At 35.2% G+C, this 17,995-nt stretch overlaps 1 protein-coding gene across 3 annotated transcripts in view; it reads right to left on the bottom strand.

Moving 5' to 3' along the window:
* SCAPER (S-phase cyclin A associated protein in the ER) overlaps nt 1-17,995 on the bottom strand; it is a 515,685-nt gene that overhangs the window by 305,713 nt on the left and 191,977 nt on the right. For all 3 annotated transcript variants that reach the window (XM_029951067.1, XM_029951068.1, XM_029951069.1), the window contains 3 exons: nt 14,642-14,723; nt 13,104-13,256; nt 11,103-11,210 (listed from right to left, as the gene is read on the bottom strand). In XM_029951067.1, the coding sequence (XP_029806927.1) occupies nt 11,103-11,210; nt 13,104-13,256; nt 14,642-14,723 (343 nt within the window). The remainder of the gene's footprint in view (nt 1-11,102; nt 11,211-13,103; nt 13,257-14,641; nt 14,724-17,995) is intronic.

Genomic DNA, 17,995 nt, shown 5'->3' with positions numbered 1-17,995 from the left:
CAGTTTTCTGGTAGGTGGAGATGATAAATGGGGTAAAGACTTCTTTTATAGATTCTGATGTTCTTTTCTGATCTAATTTGAGCTTTAACAAATGACTCAAAGGAAAGCACAGAGTTCAAAAGCTTATTAATATATTATGCTGTGAAGCTGGAGAAAGATTGAACTCAATACTGCAACAGGGAATGGTTGTTATATTGAACCAAACTTCGTAATGAAAGGTATTTTCTCAGAATTCTCAGACTTCAAATACAGCATTGTTAGATACAATTAGGCTTCATCCTTCAAAGTCATTTCAATAATACCCCAGTAACAATATTACCAAAGACCACAAATAACATCATCCTTTCAATAAAAGATCAAAGTGAAAAGAATGCTCAGAAACAGAGCTGAAACTCCTAAGTCGCAAATGGCTTTCACAGCCTTAGGTGACAAGAGCTTCGGAAATCCAGTAGCTTCACATCAAACTCAACAGCACCAGGACACAGATTGTCTGTAAGTCTATTTAACTTTAAGGTTTAAGAAAAAGACAGTGCAAAAAAAAAAATATATGTTAAAAGTAAAAGAATAGAAAAAGATACACTACTCTAACGCCAGATAAAAGAAACCTGGAATGGATAATTAATATCTAGAGAAGGTTGGAAAAAACATTACTAGGAATAAAGAAGGTAATTTCATATGAAAACGGTCAATTAATCAAGGGGACATAACAATCATTAGCATTTATGACCCTAGTAATACAACTTGAAACAACATAAAGCAAAAATGGATTGAACTGCCAAGAGAAATAGAAAAATTCACAATTAAAATAAAAGGTTTCAATATCTCTTTCTCAAAAATTGATAGAACAAAAGTAGGCAGATAATTAAAAGGGATATAGTAGATGAGGAAACTTACTGAGGTGGTAGAAACGTTCACTGTCCTGTTTATGGTGATGGTTTCAAGGGTATGAATGTGCCAAAAGTTATAGTAAACCTAAAAGTAAGTGGTTTAATTTATGACAGTTATGCCTCAAAGCTGTTTACAAAACAGCAACAATTTTGGGGTACCTGAGAGGCTCAGTCAGTTGAGGACCCTACTCTTGATTTTGGCTCAAGTCATGACCCCAGGGTTGGAGGATCAAGTCCCACACTCTGTGCTGAGTGTGAAGCTTGTTTAAGATTCTCTCTCTCTCTCTCTCTCTCTCTCTCTCTCTCTCTCCCTTGGCCCCTCTCCCCTGCTCATGTGCACTCTCATTCTAAAAAAATATATTTAAAAAAACAGCAACAATTTTCTAACTTTTATGAATTGAAGCACTATCATATTCAGCAGAAAATAGTTAAGTTCAAGAGTATATGTAGCATGGTACTTTTTTATAGAGCAGGAAACAGCCAGAATAAAATTATACTTTTTAGGAATAGACCTAGGTGCAAAAACAAAACTATGAAGAGTATAAAAGCAAAAGGGAGAAGAAGGTATGGAAATGATATAAAGGGACATATCAAGCAGCACTATCCAAAACTAGGTTTGCAAAATTAAACCATATAGAAATAATATTCAAGGGGATAGGCATGAAATAGGAAAGAAGGATGCTTTATATTTTTAAAAGGCAAAAATCATCAGTAAGATAAAAATTATGTAAATAGTTATAATCATGATGACAAAACATTGTGATTTATAATAATGATTTTTAAAACACAAGGGGACATGCATAAATAATAATAATAGCATACTGACAATCTTTCCAATTTTGAGAAAAGGATATTAGTGAGCACAAAAAAATAGGTAAGAAAAGTGAGGATATTTGCATAACAAAGAGAAAATCTGATCCGATATATATTATATATACCCAGAGAGAAAATGTATTCTTAAAATTTAATAGTGTACTAAGCTTTAAAGAAAGTCAATAAAGTCTACAGTAGCCTAGATAAACCATACATTTTGATCAGAATGCAACAAAAGTTGAAATTAAAAACAAAGAATAGCACTCATTTTAGCATCACAGAGTTTAAAACTGAAGCAATGCCCAGATAAGCCTGGTCCCTATACAAGATGGCAGTCAAATCCACGCATCAATTCAGACTTTTAAACGACACATATACTCATACTCATAAAACAAAAGACACTGCCACCCTCTAATCTATAAGTTGGAAATGCCTCTTTGTTTAAAAGGAAATAAAAACTGTAATTCAAAATTGTTTGAATTTATTAATTTTAAATTTTATAATTTTGTAATTTTAAAATACTTTTAAATCCCATTTAGAAACAAAATAAGCCTACTAAGAAATGTTTACGACTTAAATGAAGAAAATGAATGCTTAACTAAAGGACACATAAACAAGTGTAAGATATAAGTAGACAAATGCTGCTGGATGGAAAGAAAAAATATTTAAAAGATGTCTACCTTTGCCAATTTAATCTAGAAATCCACAGCAATCATAATCAAAATTCAAACCAAATTTTCTTAGCTTAACAAGTTAGTTGCAAAGGTTATGTACAAAAGCAATGGAACAGCCAAGTCAATTTTGAAAAAAATAACAAAGAAGAAAAATCTACATGATCAGGAATGGAAACAAGAAAACAGAGAATACGATTTCTCAATTTTGGGAGAAAAGAATTATTATTAAGCCACAAATCTCTAGCCAGCGAAAATATCTTTCACAAGCAAAAGACTAGAAACAAACAAAAACATAATTTCCTACCAGGAGATACTCACTAACCTAAGTGAGGGATACACAGACTGTTGTTTTATTGTTATTCTACAAGTAATAAGAACAGAAAGCAATAGCCAAAAAAACCCAAAATCCAGTATTTGGATTAAAAGCATCAAAGGACGCTGCAATAAATTTAAAAGAATAAAGTACTGGGACGCCTGGGTGGCTCAGTTGGTTAAGCGTCCGACTTTGGCTCAGGTCATGATCTCACAGTCCGTGGGACTCTGTGCTGACAGCTCAGAGCCTGGAGCCTGTCTTCGGATTCTGTGTCTCCCTCTCTATGATACTCCCCTGCTCACACTGTCTCTCTCTCTCTCTCTCTCAAAAATAAAAAACATTAAAAAAAATAAAAAATAAAAGAAGAATCAAGGATGTAACTGGCCAAAATATCCAAGTTCACTACGATGGTCTCCTAATGGTTACAGATGCATCAATTTATCTAATTTAACCATGACAAAAAATAATGGACAGAACACACAAGATTCATGAGCAACATGGGCATGAACATCACTGCCATTGTTGTATTTCTTTAATTTTTAAAAAATGTTTATGCTTTTGTCAGTGTTACCCACAAACATGATTTACACAATGGTTCAAAGAAAACAGTTTCCCACTGCTCGCCCCACTTCTCTCCCCAATCCAGGCACCCTGGTTTCAGCGGATTATTTTATCTTTCTTCTCTATATTCCTGAATATATGTTTGCATTGCTAATTCTTCATTTTCCAGTTTTAGGATTATCTACTGGCCTCTCACCATGCAACATAAGGATTTAGCTCTATTCCCTGAACCTGACCCCCCTACTCACACTTTATATCCTTTGTATCCCTCCATCTTTCCAAATATGGAGAAACCAGTAAAGAAGTGTTATCTCATTATCTAGGTGGCAGAAATATCTAGGTGGCAGAAATATAGGGTTTATTACACTCCTTTATGATGCTGAAATACTTAGTAATCTAAAACAAATTTTGAGAGAGAGGACCAAATTGTGAGATTGTAAAAATTTTGTTTTACAACTTTGTGATTTTCCTGACACAACAGATGTGCCTCTAAAGATTGCAAAAAGAGTCAAATTGACAAAATAATTATTACTAAAACTCAACTCTGATCAGAGATTTGCTCCTCTATAAACATTTACTTTGGAACTAATATACTGGTCATTGAATTTCAGATAAAGAACCTAATAAAGTCCAAATTAAAATGAAAGCATTTAGGGATACCTGGGTAGCTCAGTCAGTTAAGCAATCAAATGCTGATTTCAACTTAGGTCATGATTTCATGGCTCCACGAGTTCCAGCCCCACATTGGGCTCTATGCTGATGACATGGAGTCTGCTTGGGATTCTCTCTCTTCCTCTTTCTCTGGCCCTTCCTTGTTGTACTTCTCTCTCTCTCTCTCTCTCTCTCTCTCTCTCTCTCTCTCAAAAGAAAAAATAAAACCTAAAAAAATTTTTAAATAAAAGCATTTATAATCAATTAGTAAGGAAAATGAGAATTATGTAAATTAGGCAAATAAAACTCATCAACTATCTTTGTCAGAGCAAGAGCGCTCCTGCTTATAAACTCCTATTAATAAATCCATTATTTCTGGGGCACCTGGGTGGCTGAGTTGGTTGAGTGTCTGACTTCAGCTCAGGTCATGATCTCACAGTTCATCAGTTCAAGCCCTGTATCGGGCTCTGTGCTAACAGTTCAGAGCCTGGAGCTGGCTTGAGATTCTCTCTGCCCCTCCCCCGCTCGTGCTCTGTCTCTCTCTGTTCTCAAAAATCAACATACATTAAATTTTTTAAATGAATCCTTTATTTCCTATATTGTTCCAAAATGAAACTGTCATATTATGGATTTCAAGATTATCCATGTATCAAATTTGTATATAAAGAAGTATATATTACAAAACTTTGAGAGAAGTAGAAGCAGCTTGGGTTGTATAAAAATACTTCACTACAGTCCTATTTCTGATCCTCTATCATCCAACTGAAAGAAAGCAGATGCAAAATAGTCATCACAATTGCTTTGGTCTTTCAATGTTGCCCATGGCGTTGATTCTGCAATTCTTCCCAAATGACACACAAGAATCACATGAGAATGTATCAGTCTGTAATCTGTAGATGTATAAAAGTAGTCACTATTCTAGCAATCCCAAGCTACCATGATCTTGGAAGGCAGCTATTCTCACCACTATACCACCAATGCATGTGCTACCATGATCTTGAATAAGAGTTTAAGGAGTTTAAGGGTTTATGTCTTTTAAAAAGCAATAGTATAGATATTTAATTAACTTTGTAAAGGGAATGTGTATCAGCTACAAATAAGAGCCAACATATTATAACTTGAATACAAAAATATCAGGTTGGAACACTCCATTCTAATTCCCAAATAAACACACAAAAAGGAAAAATAGTCTTAATTAGTGTAAGCAAACTGTAAAATTAAATAACTACCAAATTGTAAACAAAAAGCAGTGCATATTACAATACATATGGTCAAAGGACTCATGCAGAGAAATACAGTCGAAATGGCTCTTCACATTTGTATAGTTATCTAAGAGTCACAAAATAGAGTTTTATCAAACACTAGATAGTTTAGGTTTCTAAACTGCAGGCATTTGTTATCCATTTGAAATTACATTTTATTTTTATACTTTTAATGTTTATTCATTTATTTTTGAGAGAGAGAGAGAGAGAGAGAATGAGAATGAAATGTGAGTGGGGGAGGGACAGAGAGACACAGAACCTGAAGCAGGCTCCAAGCTGTCAGTATAGAACCTAATGTGGGGCTCAAACCCACGAACCTTGAGATCATGATCTGAGCTGAAGTCGGATGCCTAACCAACAGAGCCTTGCAGGCACCCCTGAAACTGCATTTTAAAATAAATCAACTGTGTTTTATAAGTTCATGCACAATAACTTCATGTAGTTGTAATTTACCAATCCAATGACACAGAATCTTAAAAAAACTGTAAGAAAACTATAGTTCTGATTAATGATCAATATCTCTAAAACCGAATGTTTATTAAAAGAAAACCAGTACAGAAAAGAGACTGTGATTAGCAGTAAAAGTGTAATGGTCCTATAACATCAAAAAAAAAAAAAAGTACACAAAACAGGTGTTAATGAGGTAATATTCCAAAATGTGATGATCTATTTTAACTTTCTTAGCATACTGGCATTTGCCCAGTTCAACTCCGCTAGAAAGGCAGTTAGAATTTGTTCTAGAATAAATACAAGAAAAATACACTCTATAATAATAAACTTTAGATACATAAAACAGATTCATGCAACAAAACAATAGGTTTATAAACCAAGCTAACCACCTGAGATTTAATAAATTTATTTATTTTGCCCTTTATCATGCCAATAATGAAATCAGGAAAATTTAAACTATAGTATTTACTCCACAGTATGAAGAAAATTCCCTCTTCTAACCTTAAGGCCCACTTGCTTCATCAAAATAAGGAGGAAGGAGTGGCTAAAGGAAACTGTATCTCTTTCCAGCCAAAAATTTTTGAAGATAAAAAGAGGAAATAAAATTTTAATGTGTATCCTAAGGGAGATAATATGTTAGTTAAGTGAGAGTAACGCCAAAAGTATAATTTTGATTCTCAAAGGAACAATCTCTCTATATGTCCCTGTCACTAAATAGGTCCACTAATATGGCCATGCTAGGTGGTCAGAAGAGGTCTTATGTTTTAGCTTTCCCCAAATGCTCTTGCTTCTTATGTGCTGTGAACACTGTGGTAGGAGCCAGTAGGTCTGTCAGGGCCAGAATAAAAGTTAGAGCAAAGACTCAGAGATAAGTGGGCAGAGAGGAATGAGGGGTGCCCTGGTTGGGATGCTCCACTGTAATACAGTCTAAGTGGAAAGAACAGATGAAGAGTTCACCAGTCACTCTTCATGACTGGTGGCCCATACTAAGTGAACAGGTAAAGAAGGGCCTCACACTGGAAGTCAGAAAAGAAAGAGGTTAGGTTAGAAAGACCTCAACCTTTCCTCTTAATATGGGGTTGGGTAAGCCATACTCTTCCTCCAATACACATAGATACTATCTTAAGGAGATAAGCAAGTGGATAGGGGCTAAGGATTGTTATTCAAAAGATGTATGGTACAAACTAGAGAAACTGTTTAAATTATTAGATCAAACTAAGTTTAGAACAAAGTGGTTACTTAGTTCAAATTTTTTCCTTAAATCAATGAAGAAGACTTAATCAGCACGGATAAATGGCTACATGCTCTCTGCATGCCCTAGTTCTAACGTGAGTGAATTTACCACCATAAGAATTCAAAAGTTAGAAGAATTATATGTTAACAATCAGCTGTATATGTGTTTTATACTGAATATATAAACATGTTCTCTCTCACACACACACATTCTCTCTCACACACATATACATATACATACCATGAAAGTTTCTATCCTATTAAAGAGAAAATAAAGACAATGGAAGCTATAGCCCACAAGAAAGAGTGAGGCATTTTTAGATAACTTCTCAAACTAACTTAAAGGTACCCAACAGAGGTACGGGGGCAGAGGGGAAATAAAGATTTATTCTAAGTGAGACCTAGTTTGTCCATTTGACTTGATTTTACGTTGAAAAGCAAACAAAATGCTCTTCTAACATGATTATAAAAAGACAACAAATATTTCTGGCATCTATAAACAAAGGTAAGCAAGGCCAGGAAATTAATCAATCTATTAGGAATTATCTATCATTTCCCAGACTGTCATCAATTCTAGGAGATATTTACGAGACTTCTTTCACCTCAATGCTAGCACACTCTAATGAAAGAGATCAGCTTACATTTCATTAAGTACAGTAATGTCTTTATGTTTTTGCTAATTTAAAAGATCATTTTTTTCTTTGAATCACCTAATCTGCATAGTTTTTCCAAGCTGAAATACTAATTTGGGATTCATAAAATCACATTTGGTTGTAAACATCCAATAAATTATAGTTAAGATTCTTCATGAAAGTCCTTTTTATACATCCGTGAACCAAATGAAAATAAAATTTATTTAAGTTCACAGGTTAACAAACAGACCTTATATACTTTGTGCTTTTAAATCCAAGGAGTCTTACAAACAGAAATATATGGATTTAAAAAAATCCTTCATTCTCTATGTAACTTCATTCTTTATATAAGGTTGGATGCACTTCATTCAATATTCACAAAAATCACTGTTAGCTTCTTTATGTATTAGTGTGATGACACAGAAATCAAATGTTTATTTAAAACTTAATACTTCATTATTTCTCTAGCGATGTATAAAAAACTAAATTTTGGAATGTATTTAAACTAGCACCCATTTGTTTTCACCTTCAAAACTTAGCTACTTTTAACACCTGGATTTTAGGACAATGAAAGAGAAAAAAGAATCAAACATATAACAGCTCTTTTTGTGAAGTTTCAAAAAACGAGAAAAATTTCCTGGTCAAATTACAATAGACACAAAACATTATACCTTTCTTGCCAGGCAGCTACCTATTATGTTTAACAGGCTTAAAACAAAATGTGTCAAAGATCAAGAGTAAGTTATCTGGTATGTCAAGTGCATAAGGTCAAAGGTACAATTTTATTAGGTCAGAGGTGGTATAAATAAAATCTTACATGTCAAAGAAGAAGGGTCACAGACAAGGTATATATAACATAAAGACATCACAAATGACAAGTAATAACTTTAAGTAGAACAAGTATGTTTACTATAGATACCTCCACTGATTAAAAATCAAACTTCCATGAGAGTAAATACAAAATTGCCTTACTATGTCACATAACTCATATGCTATATTGCATGCTTATTTTCAAGAAGAAAGGGCTATAACCCAGAATAACTACATGGATTAAGTAAAAACTTAAGGAAAATTAATTCCTTTCAACTGAAATAGTATACAAAATGAACACATTAACCAAATCTCAAATCACAACAGCTATAATAGCTATAAAAATCAGATAATATTGCACAGTTTTCTTTCAAATTGCATGAACTATTCCTTCCTTCTCAACTTTTCTCACTGAAGTAAGACATAAAATTTAGATTTCAGTTTACGTAGCAGCAATACTCCAGAAAATGTTTAAATACTCTGTTGTAAATTAAATAATATAGTTTTTAATTAAGAGAATTTAATTAAAAATAATTTATATAAATGGAAAATTTTCATTTGTAATGAAATAATTAAATTCTAATTGAAGAAAGCAATTTGAGATTTTTTTGAAGTGGCACACATATACACATGACTCTAGTTCTAAACAGCAAACTAAAGAGTGAATGCAGTAAATTATATGAATGATTCAAGTAAAATATAAAAATCCTTACTATTCACTCTTATAATACTCATACAATTTAAGCAAAAGATAAAATTATTTGAAGCAATCTAAACAGATGATTAATTACATGTTTTATTAAAGGTAGCTAAAGCTATTCTATATCACCTTTCAGTTCAACTCGGCACAATGAGCTTTTATTAAATACCTTACCATGTGTCAAGCATTACATCAAATAATGTATATATAGGAATTAAACATTAGGAGACTTCCAATTCCAGCCACAGTTACTGGCTTTTACTGGACTATCTCCTAACTCAAAACATTACACAAAACATACCAATTATCAATTTGAAGGCATTAAAGAACAGCCACAGAGTCAGGACTTGAGAGACTATGATCCCTAACAGAAAGGAAGCATATGAGATGAGCTCCACATTCACTCTGGACTTTTCCTTGAAGGGCTTTTACCATTTTTGGCATGGAAAACACTGCAAGCCAAAAGTAGCAGCCTTACTGAGCTGAAGAGACAGTTTAGTGTAGAGCCAAAGCCATTGGAGCTTGCAGGGGAATATCCTCAAAAGGAGAAGTAAGCCCAAAAAATTATGTGAAATTTTTCGTCAAGTGCTGGTCATATCCAGAAACTCAGGAAAAAACAGTAGCTTCAGTCCTCCTACCTTGATAAGATTTATTGATTTATTAAGAACCAACCACAGAATTACCCCCACTTCCTGTCAACATTCAATCCAGACCAAAGCTCCCAGTCTTTGAACTCTCCCCTCCCCAACCAAATCAGCTAGCACAAGCCCAAATCCTATAATAAGCCCTTTCTAACACCATATTGAGAAGGTCTATAATTCTCCAAAGTATACATTTTCCATTCTCTTAACAAATAAATAAAACCCAACTTTATTCAACTACAAATATGTTCCTGATGGTCTTTGCCTGTAGGGCATTGATAAAAAGCTAAGAAAAAAGAAAGGACTACAGCTTCACATAAACATTTAAGATCAATCTCAGAGTTAAGAATAAGTGAAGGTAGCCAGACACAGAGGTACATACTGTATGATACCATTTAAATAAAGTTCAAGAACATGGAAAACTAACTTAATGATATAGACAAGTTACTTTGTGGGGACATGTCTGGGATGGAGCATGAGGGAGCCTTCTGGAGTATAAGAAATGATCTGAATCTTGATGTGAGTGGAACATATGTAAAAATTAATCAAGCTGTATACTTGAGATTTGTGTACTCTTTTAATATAGGTTACACTGGGGGAATAAAGGAGTTAAACACACACATGCATGTATATACATTTACTGCCCTCGTTAGAACCACAATAACATTTCCTGGACATCTTAAGAGATGCATAACAAACATGAATGTCTCCTCTCTGGGTAGCTTTAGAAAAGAGAGTTGGAGATAGAGAGGGACACAAACCATGAAAGACTATTGAATACTGAAAACGAACCAAGGGCTGAAGGGGGAGGGGTAGGGGGAAAGGGGGTGATGGTATTGGAGGGGGGGCACTTGTGGGGACAAGCACGGGGTGTTATATGGAAACCATTTTGACAATAAACTATTAAAAAATAATAATAAAAATAAAATAGTGTTTCAAAAAAATTTGCTATTACAAATAGAACCAACAAATTCATAGATTAGTGATGTCATCTGTCTAGACAACAATTGATTGTAAAATATTTATAAAAATATTCACACAAATCTAAATTCCATTGTAAACAATTATAGGTAGATAAATACTGCATTTCCAAAAATTTCTAAATACTGTACTATATAAAATTATCAATTTACATGACATTTTTATTGTTAATTATTTTCCAAGAAATGCAGGTATCATTAAATAATTCTTTTGTATATTATTAAAATATCAAAATCTATGACCTTTTTTTTTACACCAAAATTTTATTTCCTGTTTCTTGTTAAAACTAAAATGTAACCAAATTTTAGTATATATACTGTCAAAGTGAGCACTAACATGTATACTAAGTGACACATTTGTATAGAATTTAGTAGTTATTAAAGGTTAAATATAGTTTTCAATAATCACAAATGAAAACATGAAATTCTTTATAATAAAATAGAACATGCTAAGTATTCAATAAATATGTGGAAATGAACTAAAGTAAAGCTTACCACTTCTTCATCTGAAAGTTCACGCCCTTGAATGCTGCTATTCTCTCTTACAGCTTGCTGGTGTTTTTTTCCTTTAATGTGGCTAAAAAGATACACTTCTGAGGAGATCTAAAAGCATAAAATCAAAGCAATTGTAATCAACATATAATTATATCTAATTATAAGAATTATATATGCAAGCCAGTATATGTATGTTGATATCATGCTAACCTTTACATACCAGGCTAAAATTATTTTATTTATATCTTAAATTTTTTTTAATTATTTTTCTTTTATAGTTTATTGTCAAGTTGGTTCCATATAGCACCCAGTGCTCATCCCAACAAGTGCCCTCCTCCATGCCCATAACTCCCCTTCCCCTTTCCCACTCCCCCATCAGCCCTCAGTTTTTTCTCAGTATTCAAGAGTCTCTCATGGTTTGCCTCCCTCCCTCTCCTCAACTACTTTTCCCCATTCCCATGCCCCATGGTACTCTGTTAAGTTTCCCTGTTCCACTTATAAGTGAAAACATATGGTATTTGTCCTTCTCTGCCTTACTGATTTCACTTAGCATGACACCCTCGAGATCCATCCACGTTGCTACAAATGGCCAGATTTCATTCTTTCTCATTGCCATGCAGTATTCCATTATATAGATAAACCACATCTTCTTGATCTATTCATCAGTTAATGGACATTTAGGCTCTTTCCATGATTTGGCTGTTGTTGAAAGCGCTGCTATGAACATTGGGGTACATGTGCCCCTATGCATCAGCACTTCTGTATCCCTTAGGTAAATCCCTAGCAGTGCTATTGCTGGGTCATAGTGGAGTTCTTTTGTTAATTTTTTGAGAAACCTCCATACAGTTTTCCAGGGCGCCTGCACCAGTTGACATTCCCACCAACAGTGGAGGAGGGTGCCCATCTCTCCACATCCTCACCAGCATCTATAGTCTCCTATTTGTTCATTTTAGCCACTCTGACTGGCATGAGGTGGTATCTCAGTGTGGTTTTGATTTGTATTTCCCTGATGATGAGTGATGCTGAGGATCGTTTCATGTGCCTGTTGGCCCTTTGGATGTCCTCTGGAGAAGTGTCTATTCATGTCTTCTGCCCATTTCTTCACTGAATTATTTGTTTTTTGGGTGTGGAGTTTGGTGAGTTCCTTGTAGATTTTAGATACTAGGCCTTTATCCAATATGTCATTTCAACTATCTTTTCCCATTCTATAGGTTGCCTATTAGTTTTATTGATTGTTTCTTTTGCTGTGCATAATCTTTTTATCTTGATGAGGTCCCAATAGTTCTTTTTTTTTTTTTTTTATTCCCTTGCCCTTGGGGATGTGTTGAGTAAGAAACTGTGCAGTTGAAGTAAAGGAGGCTGTTTCCTGCTTTCTCCTCTAGGGTTTTGATGGTCCACATTCAGGTCTCTACTACAAAGCTGTCATCATCAAGACAGTATGGTATTGGCACAAAAGCAGACATTTAGGCCAATAGAATAGAGAACCCAGAATTGGACCCACAAATGTATGGCCAATTAACCTTTGATAAAATAGGAAAGAGTATCCAATGGAAAGAAGACAGCTTCTTTAACAGATGGTGCTGGGAGAACTGGATAAAAATATTTTCTTTAAAACACAATTCTGAGAATCCTCTCGAAAATACAAGATAAAAAAAAAAACAACATGGCATTGTAACCAGCCTTAAAAGGATATCATTTCTTCTAAGTATCTGAGTTCAAATTTCAGGAGTGAAAATGCTCTTTTCTTTTTTGGTCCCAGTATCCAAAAATATTGCATGGACTATCAATTAAGCAGATATATATCCATTTTAGCAGGAATTGAATACTTTGGCTCTTTGCACTGGTACTCTTAAATACTGATGCTATTTTCATACTACTTATTAGCATAAAAATCATGAAAGAAATCCATGGTACTCACCAGATGCCTTCATATAAATTTTAAAAGACTGGGAGACTCCAGTAATAAATTGTATCATCACAATATTAATAATGACAACCTACCAGGACATTGCAAAGGGAACACTGCTTCTTCCTCTCATAAGGAGTCAGTTTGGGGGCATAATCAGTATTTGCATGCCGCCCACTACTTAACTCAGCAGCTTTTTCTTTTCTTTGTTCAATTTGTTCCATGTGCCTTCGAATGCTTTCATCATGCTGTGAATAAAGTCAAAGTGTGAGAACATAAAAATGATATAAATTAAGAATAATTTACAAAACCCCCTTTAATATTTCCTACATGCACAATAACATCTCTTAGAGTATGCTTCTTGGAATGACACCATATGATACTATAAGTGCTTTGTGGCAAAGGTTCTATCAGCAAATAAATTTGGAAAACACTAAATTAAAGCAAACTGGGTTTTTAATATTGAACTATATGGAGCCTCAGTATATCTCTGTGCACTATGACTCAATAAACCTAGCTCGTACTAAAAAACATTTTACACATTTAATTGACAATAACACACTTTTGAGAAGCACTTCTGGGAACACACTTTCAGAAATGTTGAACCATGTGTAAAGACCATACTTGTCCTCATAGCAGACAAACCCAACATGGTGCAGACTTCTACCACACCAACTCCATACAACCATTTCTGGTTGTTCCACATCTCCAGTGACTTCTCCCCAAAACAATAAAACAGTCAAGCTGAAAAAACACAATTCTAGACCCCTGACTTAATGCTCATACTTTTTCATATGACTGGAAATGTCATCCCACCCAACTACCTATTCAAGATTCATCTCAGGAGTTATTCTCTAAAATTTTCTCCTAACTTCTGAAACCCTTCATATTAGACTAAGTGTCCTCATCTGTTCTTCCCTAGCCCTCCAAGTATATACATCCATCCATATGAAAATTATCTGTTTAGCAACTGATTCTCACATTACATTAAGAGTTTCTTGAAATTTAGAGTCATGCCTAACTCATCTCTTTAACCCCCTGGTTATAAGGCTCAATAAATTTTTGCCACATTAAATGTTTGTGAATGATAAAGTCCTGTGACTATACAAGTGATAAAATATGGCTCTCTACCTTATGGAAGGTACTGTCTCTGTGAGGAGACAATGTATAAGTAGCCATTACACTGTGTGAAATATACTGCTAGAAACTGTTTTACTAATGGTAAAGATTTTCTAGAAAATAGCAGTTTAGCATAATTTCCCAAGTTACAATCGCATAATTCATAAGCACTGAAAATCAAGTGAAACTAATTATACTAATCAGTTTTTGTTTGTAAATAGTAAAAGATATAACTTTCAGAAACCAAAGAGTAATGTCTTCAAGTCACTAACAAATTGGTTAGTAAAAACAAGAAATGTTAAAATTCCTTTGTTCTCATCATTTTATCATATTAAAATAATTTAGTTTTCAGACAGTTGGATTAGAAGTGATCATAACCAAATCATAGAAGTCTTATTATCCAAGTATTCAGAGTATAAACTAAAATTTTATACAATTCCATAAATAAAAGGATTTAAATACATGTGTCATTGGAAGTTCTAGAATTTCAAATTGAAGTATATAATATCTTTACCTTGAGCTGAATTTTTTTTTGTAGCTCTTCCATTGCTTCTTGTTGAGCAGCTGTGAGTGCGGCCAATCGCTCCTCCCTATCTCTGTAAGGAGAGAGTAAAACTTATAAACTCAACTTCTTGGAGTAACAAACTTCATGAGGCTAAAAAATATGATTAGGATATATAGACATATATTCTACAGGGTTATTATTTTTTAGATTATTCTTTTCTGAGTGCCTAAGTCCCAATATAGTGCTCAGTAAGTGTTTAAGAAACAATACAAGTTTTTAGTTATAAAAAAAGGTTTCTGGGGGCACCTGGGTGGCTCCTTGGGTTAAGCATCTGACTTAGCTCACTCAGGTCATGATCTCATGGTTCATGAGTTCCAGCCCACATTGGGCTCTCTGCTGTCAGCATAGGGCCTGCTTCAAATCTTTGTCTCCCCCTCTCTCTCTGTTCTTCCCCTGCCAGTGCTCTCTCTCCTTCTTGAAAATAAATAAATTTTAAAAAGAAATTAAGAGGGGCGCTTGCGTGTCACAGTTGGTTAAGCCTCCAACTTCAGCTTAGATCGTGATCTCACATTCGTGTGTTTGAGGCCAGTGTCAGGCTCTGTGCTGACAGCTCAGAGCCTGGAGCCTGCTCTGAATTCTATGTCTCTCTGCCCCTCCCCCTTCTCATGCTCTGTCTCTACCTCAAAAATAAATAAATTAAAAAAAAATTAATAAATAATAGATTTCTGGACCCAGACCCAGGTATGGGTTTAAATGCTAACTACCTCTGGAACTCCCATTTAAATATGGCGTGTTGAGAGGGAGTCATTCAGGTGGCAACATGTAGGGAGACCTTTAAGCTTATCTTGTTCCTTGAACACAGCTCTACAGAAACTCACAATGATTTGCTAAAAATCATTCTGTACACCCAAGAAATCAATCAGAGGTGTAAGAAAACAAAAACTGCAAGTCTATAAGTAGAAAAGTGACCACCTTTTAGAAGGAAGGAGTGCAGAGTGGTCTTGGGGGAGACATAGCTTTGGGTACAGCAATGGGGAGGGAGCCTGCTTATGGAGGCTACCACAAAGTGTTATAAACAGTGGAGTGCAAAATCTGAACTTTTAGAAGCCTGCTATAGTGGAAGATGTGCCTGGCTTAAAGGTACCCAAGAAGCAAAGCAGGGAGGAATCCCAGGAGTGACAGCATGGTCTGAGGACTGGGTCCTGGGTCACAAAAATGACAGGTGGAGCCAAGGTGCTGTTCTACTTCCAGGCACAGGAACAGAAGAATGGCTGAGGGCAGCAAGCAGACTTGTTGGCATTCTGCTATGTTTTGACATAAACTCTGAACTGCTACAGTCCTGCCACTGCTTTCCTCCCACAGCAGGAAAAGCATTGCAAGACCCTCCCCCAGAGGAAAGGCACTGGTCCATTCCTCGAGAGTCCCTAAAATTGGGAGGTTTCAAACTTAGTCATGGACCTGAGATAAAGAAGCTCAAACACAAGCAGGGTGAATGCAGGATTCTGAAGGGAAAAAAGGTGACAAGAAGGGTAACTGATTGCTCTTCTGTGAGGGTTCCCTGAAGAGTAGGGAGCATAATCTTTCAGCTCTGGCTAGAGAGGTGAGCACAGCCATATTGAACTCACTCATCAGCATGCAAAGTCCTCCGGGAGCAAAACAACACCAGCTGGTGGAAGCCAGAGCCACTTACAACAACCTCCGCCCCCTTATTCTGTGAAGACACATTTCCACTGAAACAAGTTAGTCTGAGAATCAGCACACCAGGCCTCTTCCCCAGAAAAATAGCACAAACAACTTGCTTGCATCAAGTCTATGGATCAAAGAGTACTACAAAGCTTCAGATCTAGGGGAAAAAGGATCTAGCTTACTGTTTACTTTTACTACCCTATGATCCAGCAATGGCACTATTAGGTATTTACCCCAAAGGATACAAAAATACAGATTAAAAGGGGTACATGCACCCCAGTGTCTATAGCAGCATTATCAATAAGAGTCATATTATGGAGAGCCCAAATGTCCATCAACTGATGGATGGATGAAGTAGATGTAGCATGTGCGCCCGTGCGCGCGCACACACACACACACACACACAAAATGGAGTATTACTCAGCCAGCAAAAAGAATGAAATATTGCCATTTGCAATGACATGGATGAAGCTGGAAGGTATCATGCTAAGTGAGATAAGTCAAAAAGAGAAAGACAAATACCATATGATTTCACTCACATGTTGATTTTAAGCAACAAAACCAATGAACATAGGGGAAGGGTGAGAGGAAAAAAGAGGAGAGAGGGAAACAAACTGTAAGAGATTCTCAACAATAGAGAACTGAAGGTTGTTGGAGGGAGGTAGGTGGGAGATGGGCTAGATGGGTGATGGGTATGAAGGAGGGCACTGGTGATGTGCACTAGGTGTTGCATATAAGTGAGGAATCACTGAATTCTACTTCTGAAACCAATATTGAATTGTATGTTAACTAAAATTTAAAATAAAAATAAATAAAATAAACACGGCATGTTGAAAACATTTATTTCTGTTCCCTTCCAAAAAACCACAAGAAATGAAGAGAATAAGCATAAACTCGGAAAGACCAAAAAAAAAAAAATAGCAGAAGAAATAATAATAAATTATGAGATATACAAAGAATATGACCAGGATTTGAAAAAAGCAGCCAGTTGCGGGGGCATCAGACTTTAGCTCAGGTCATGTTAAGTATCAGACTTCGGCTCAGGTCATGATCTCACAGTTGATGAGTTCAAGCCCCACATCGCGCCCCATGTTGACAGTGTGGAGTCTACTTGGGATTCTCTCTCTCTCCCTCTATCTCTCTGCCCCTACCCCACTTATACTTTCTCTCTCTCTCTCTCTCAAAAATAAATAAACTGTAAAATAACAAAAAAGAAAAAAGCAGTCAACTGAAACTATCTCTGAATGCAGCCATATGCTGTATTTAGTAGACAAAGATTACAAAACAGTTGTCATAAATATGTTCAAAGAATTAAAAGAAAGTATGCCAAACTAAAAATAATTAGGGCACTGATTCAACAAATAAAGAATCTCAACAGAAAAATAGTTTTTTTTAAAAATATTTCCAATAAAAGAAACCAAGAATCCTTAAACAAATGGCTGATTCTAGGAAGGGAGGAAGGGAAGTAAACACAAGATGAGTCTGGAGAATCTTGTGGTGCCAGAAGAGCAAAAAACTTATCAAAAACCAAAATGATAAAATATGTCAAAAGGACACAGGGGCCATATGCAAGAGCTCCCAATGTCCAAAGTTGGAACAATTTGAGTAACAATATAAATAAAATCGGTTTACAGCACAATGCATAAAATAAATGTATGTAAGTCCACATTGACATTA

The sequence above is a fragment of the Suricata suricatta genome, chromosome 9 (genome assembly GCF_006229205.1).
Source record: "Suricata suricatta isolate VVHF042 chromosome 9, meerkat_22Aug2017_6uvM2_HiC, whole genome shotgun sequence".
Lineage (NCBI taxonomy): Eukaryota > Metazoa > Chordata > Mammalia > Carnivora > Herpestidae > Suricata > Suricata suricatta.
The sequence above is the reverse complement of the archived record's forward strand: the minus strand, read 5'-3'. Positions and strand labels throughout refer to the sequence as shown.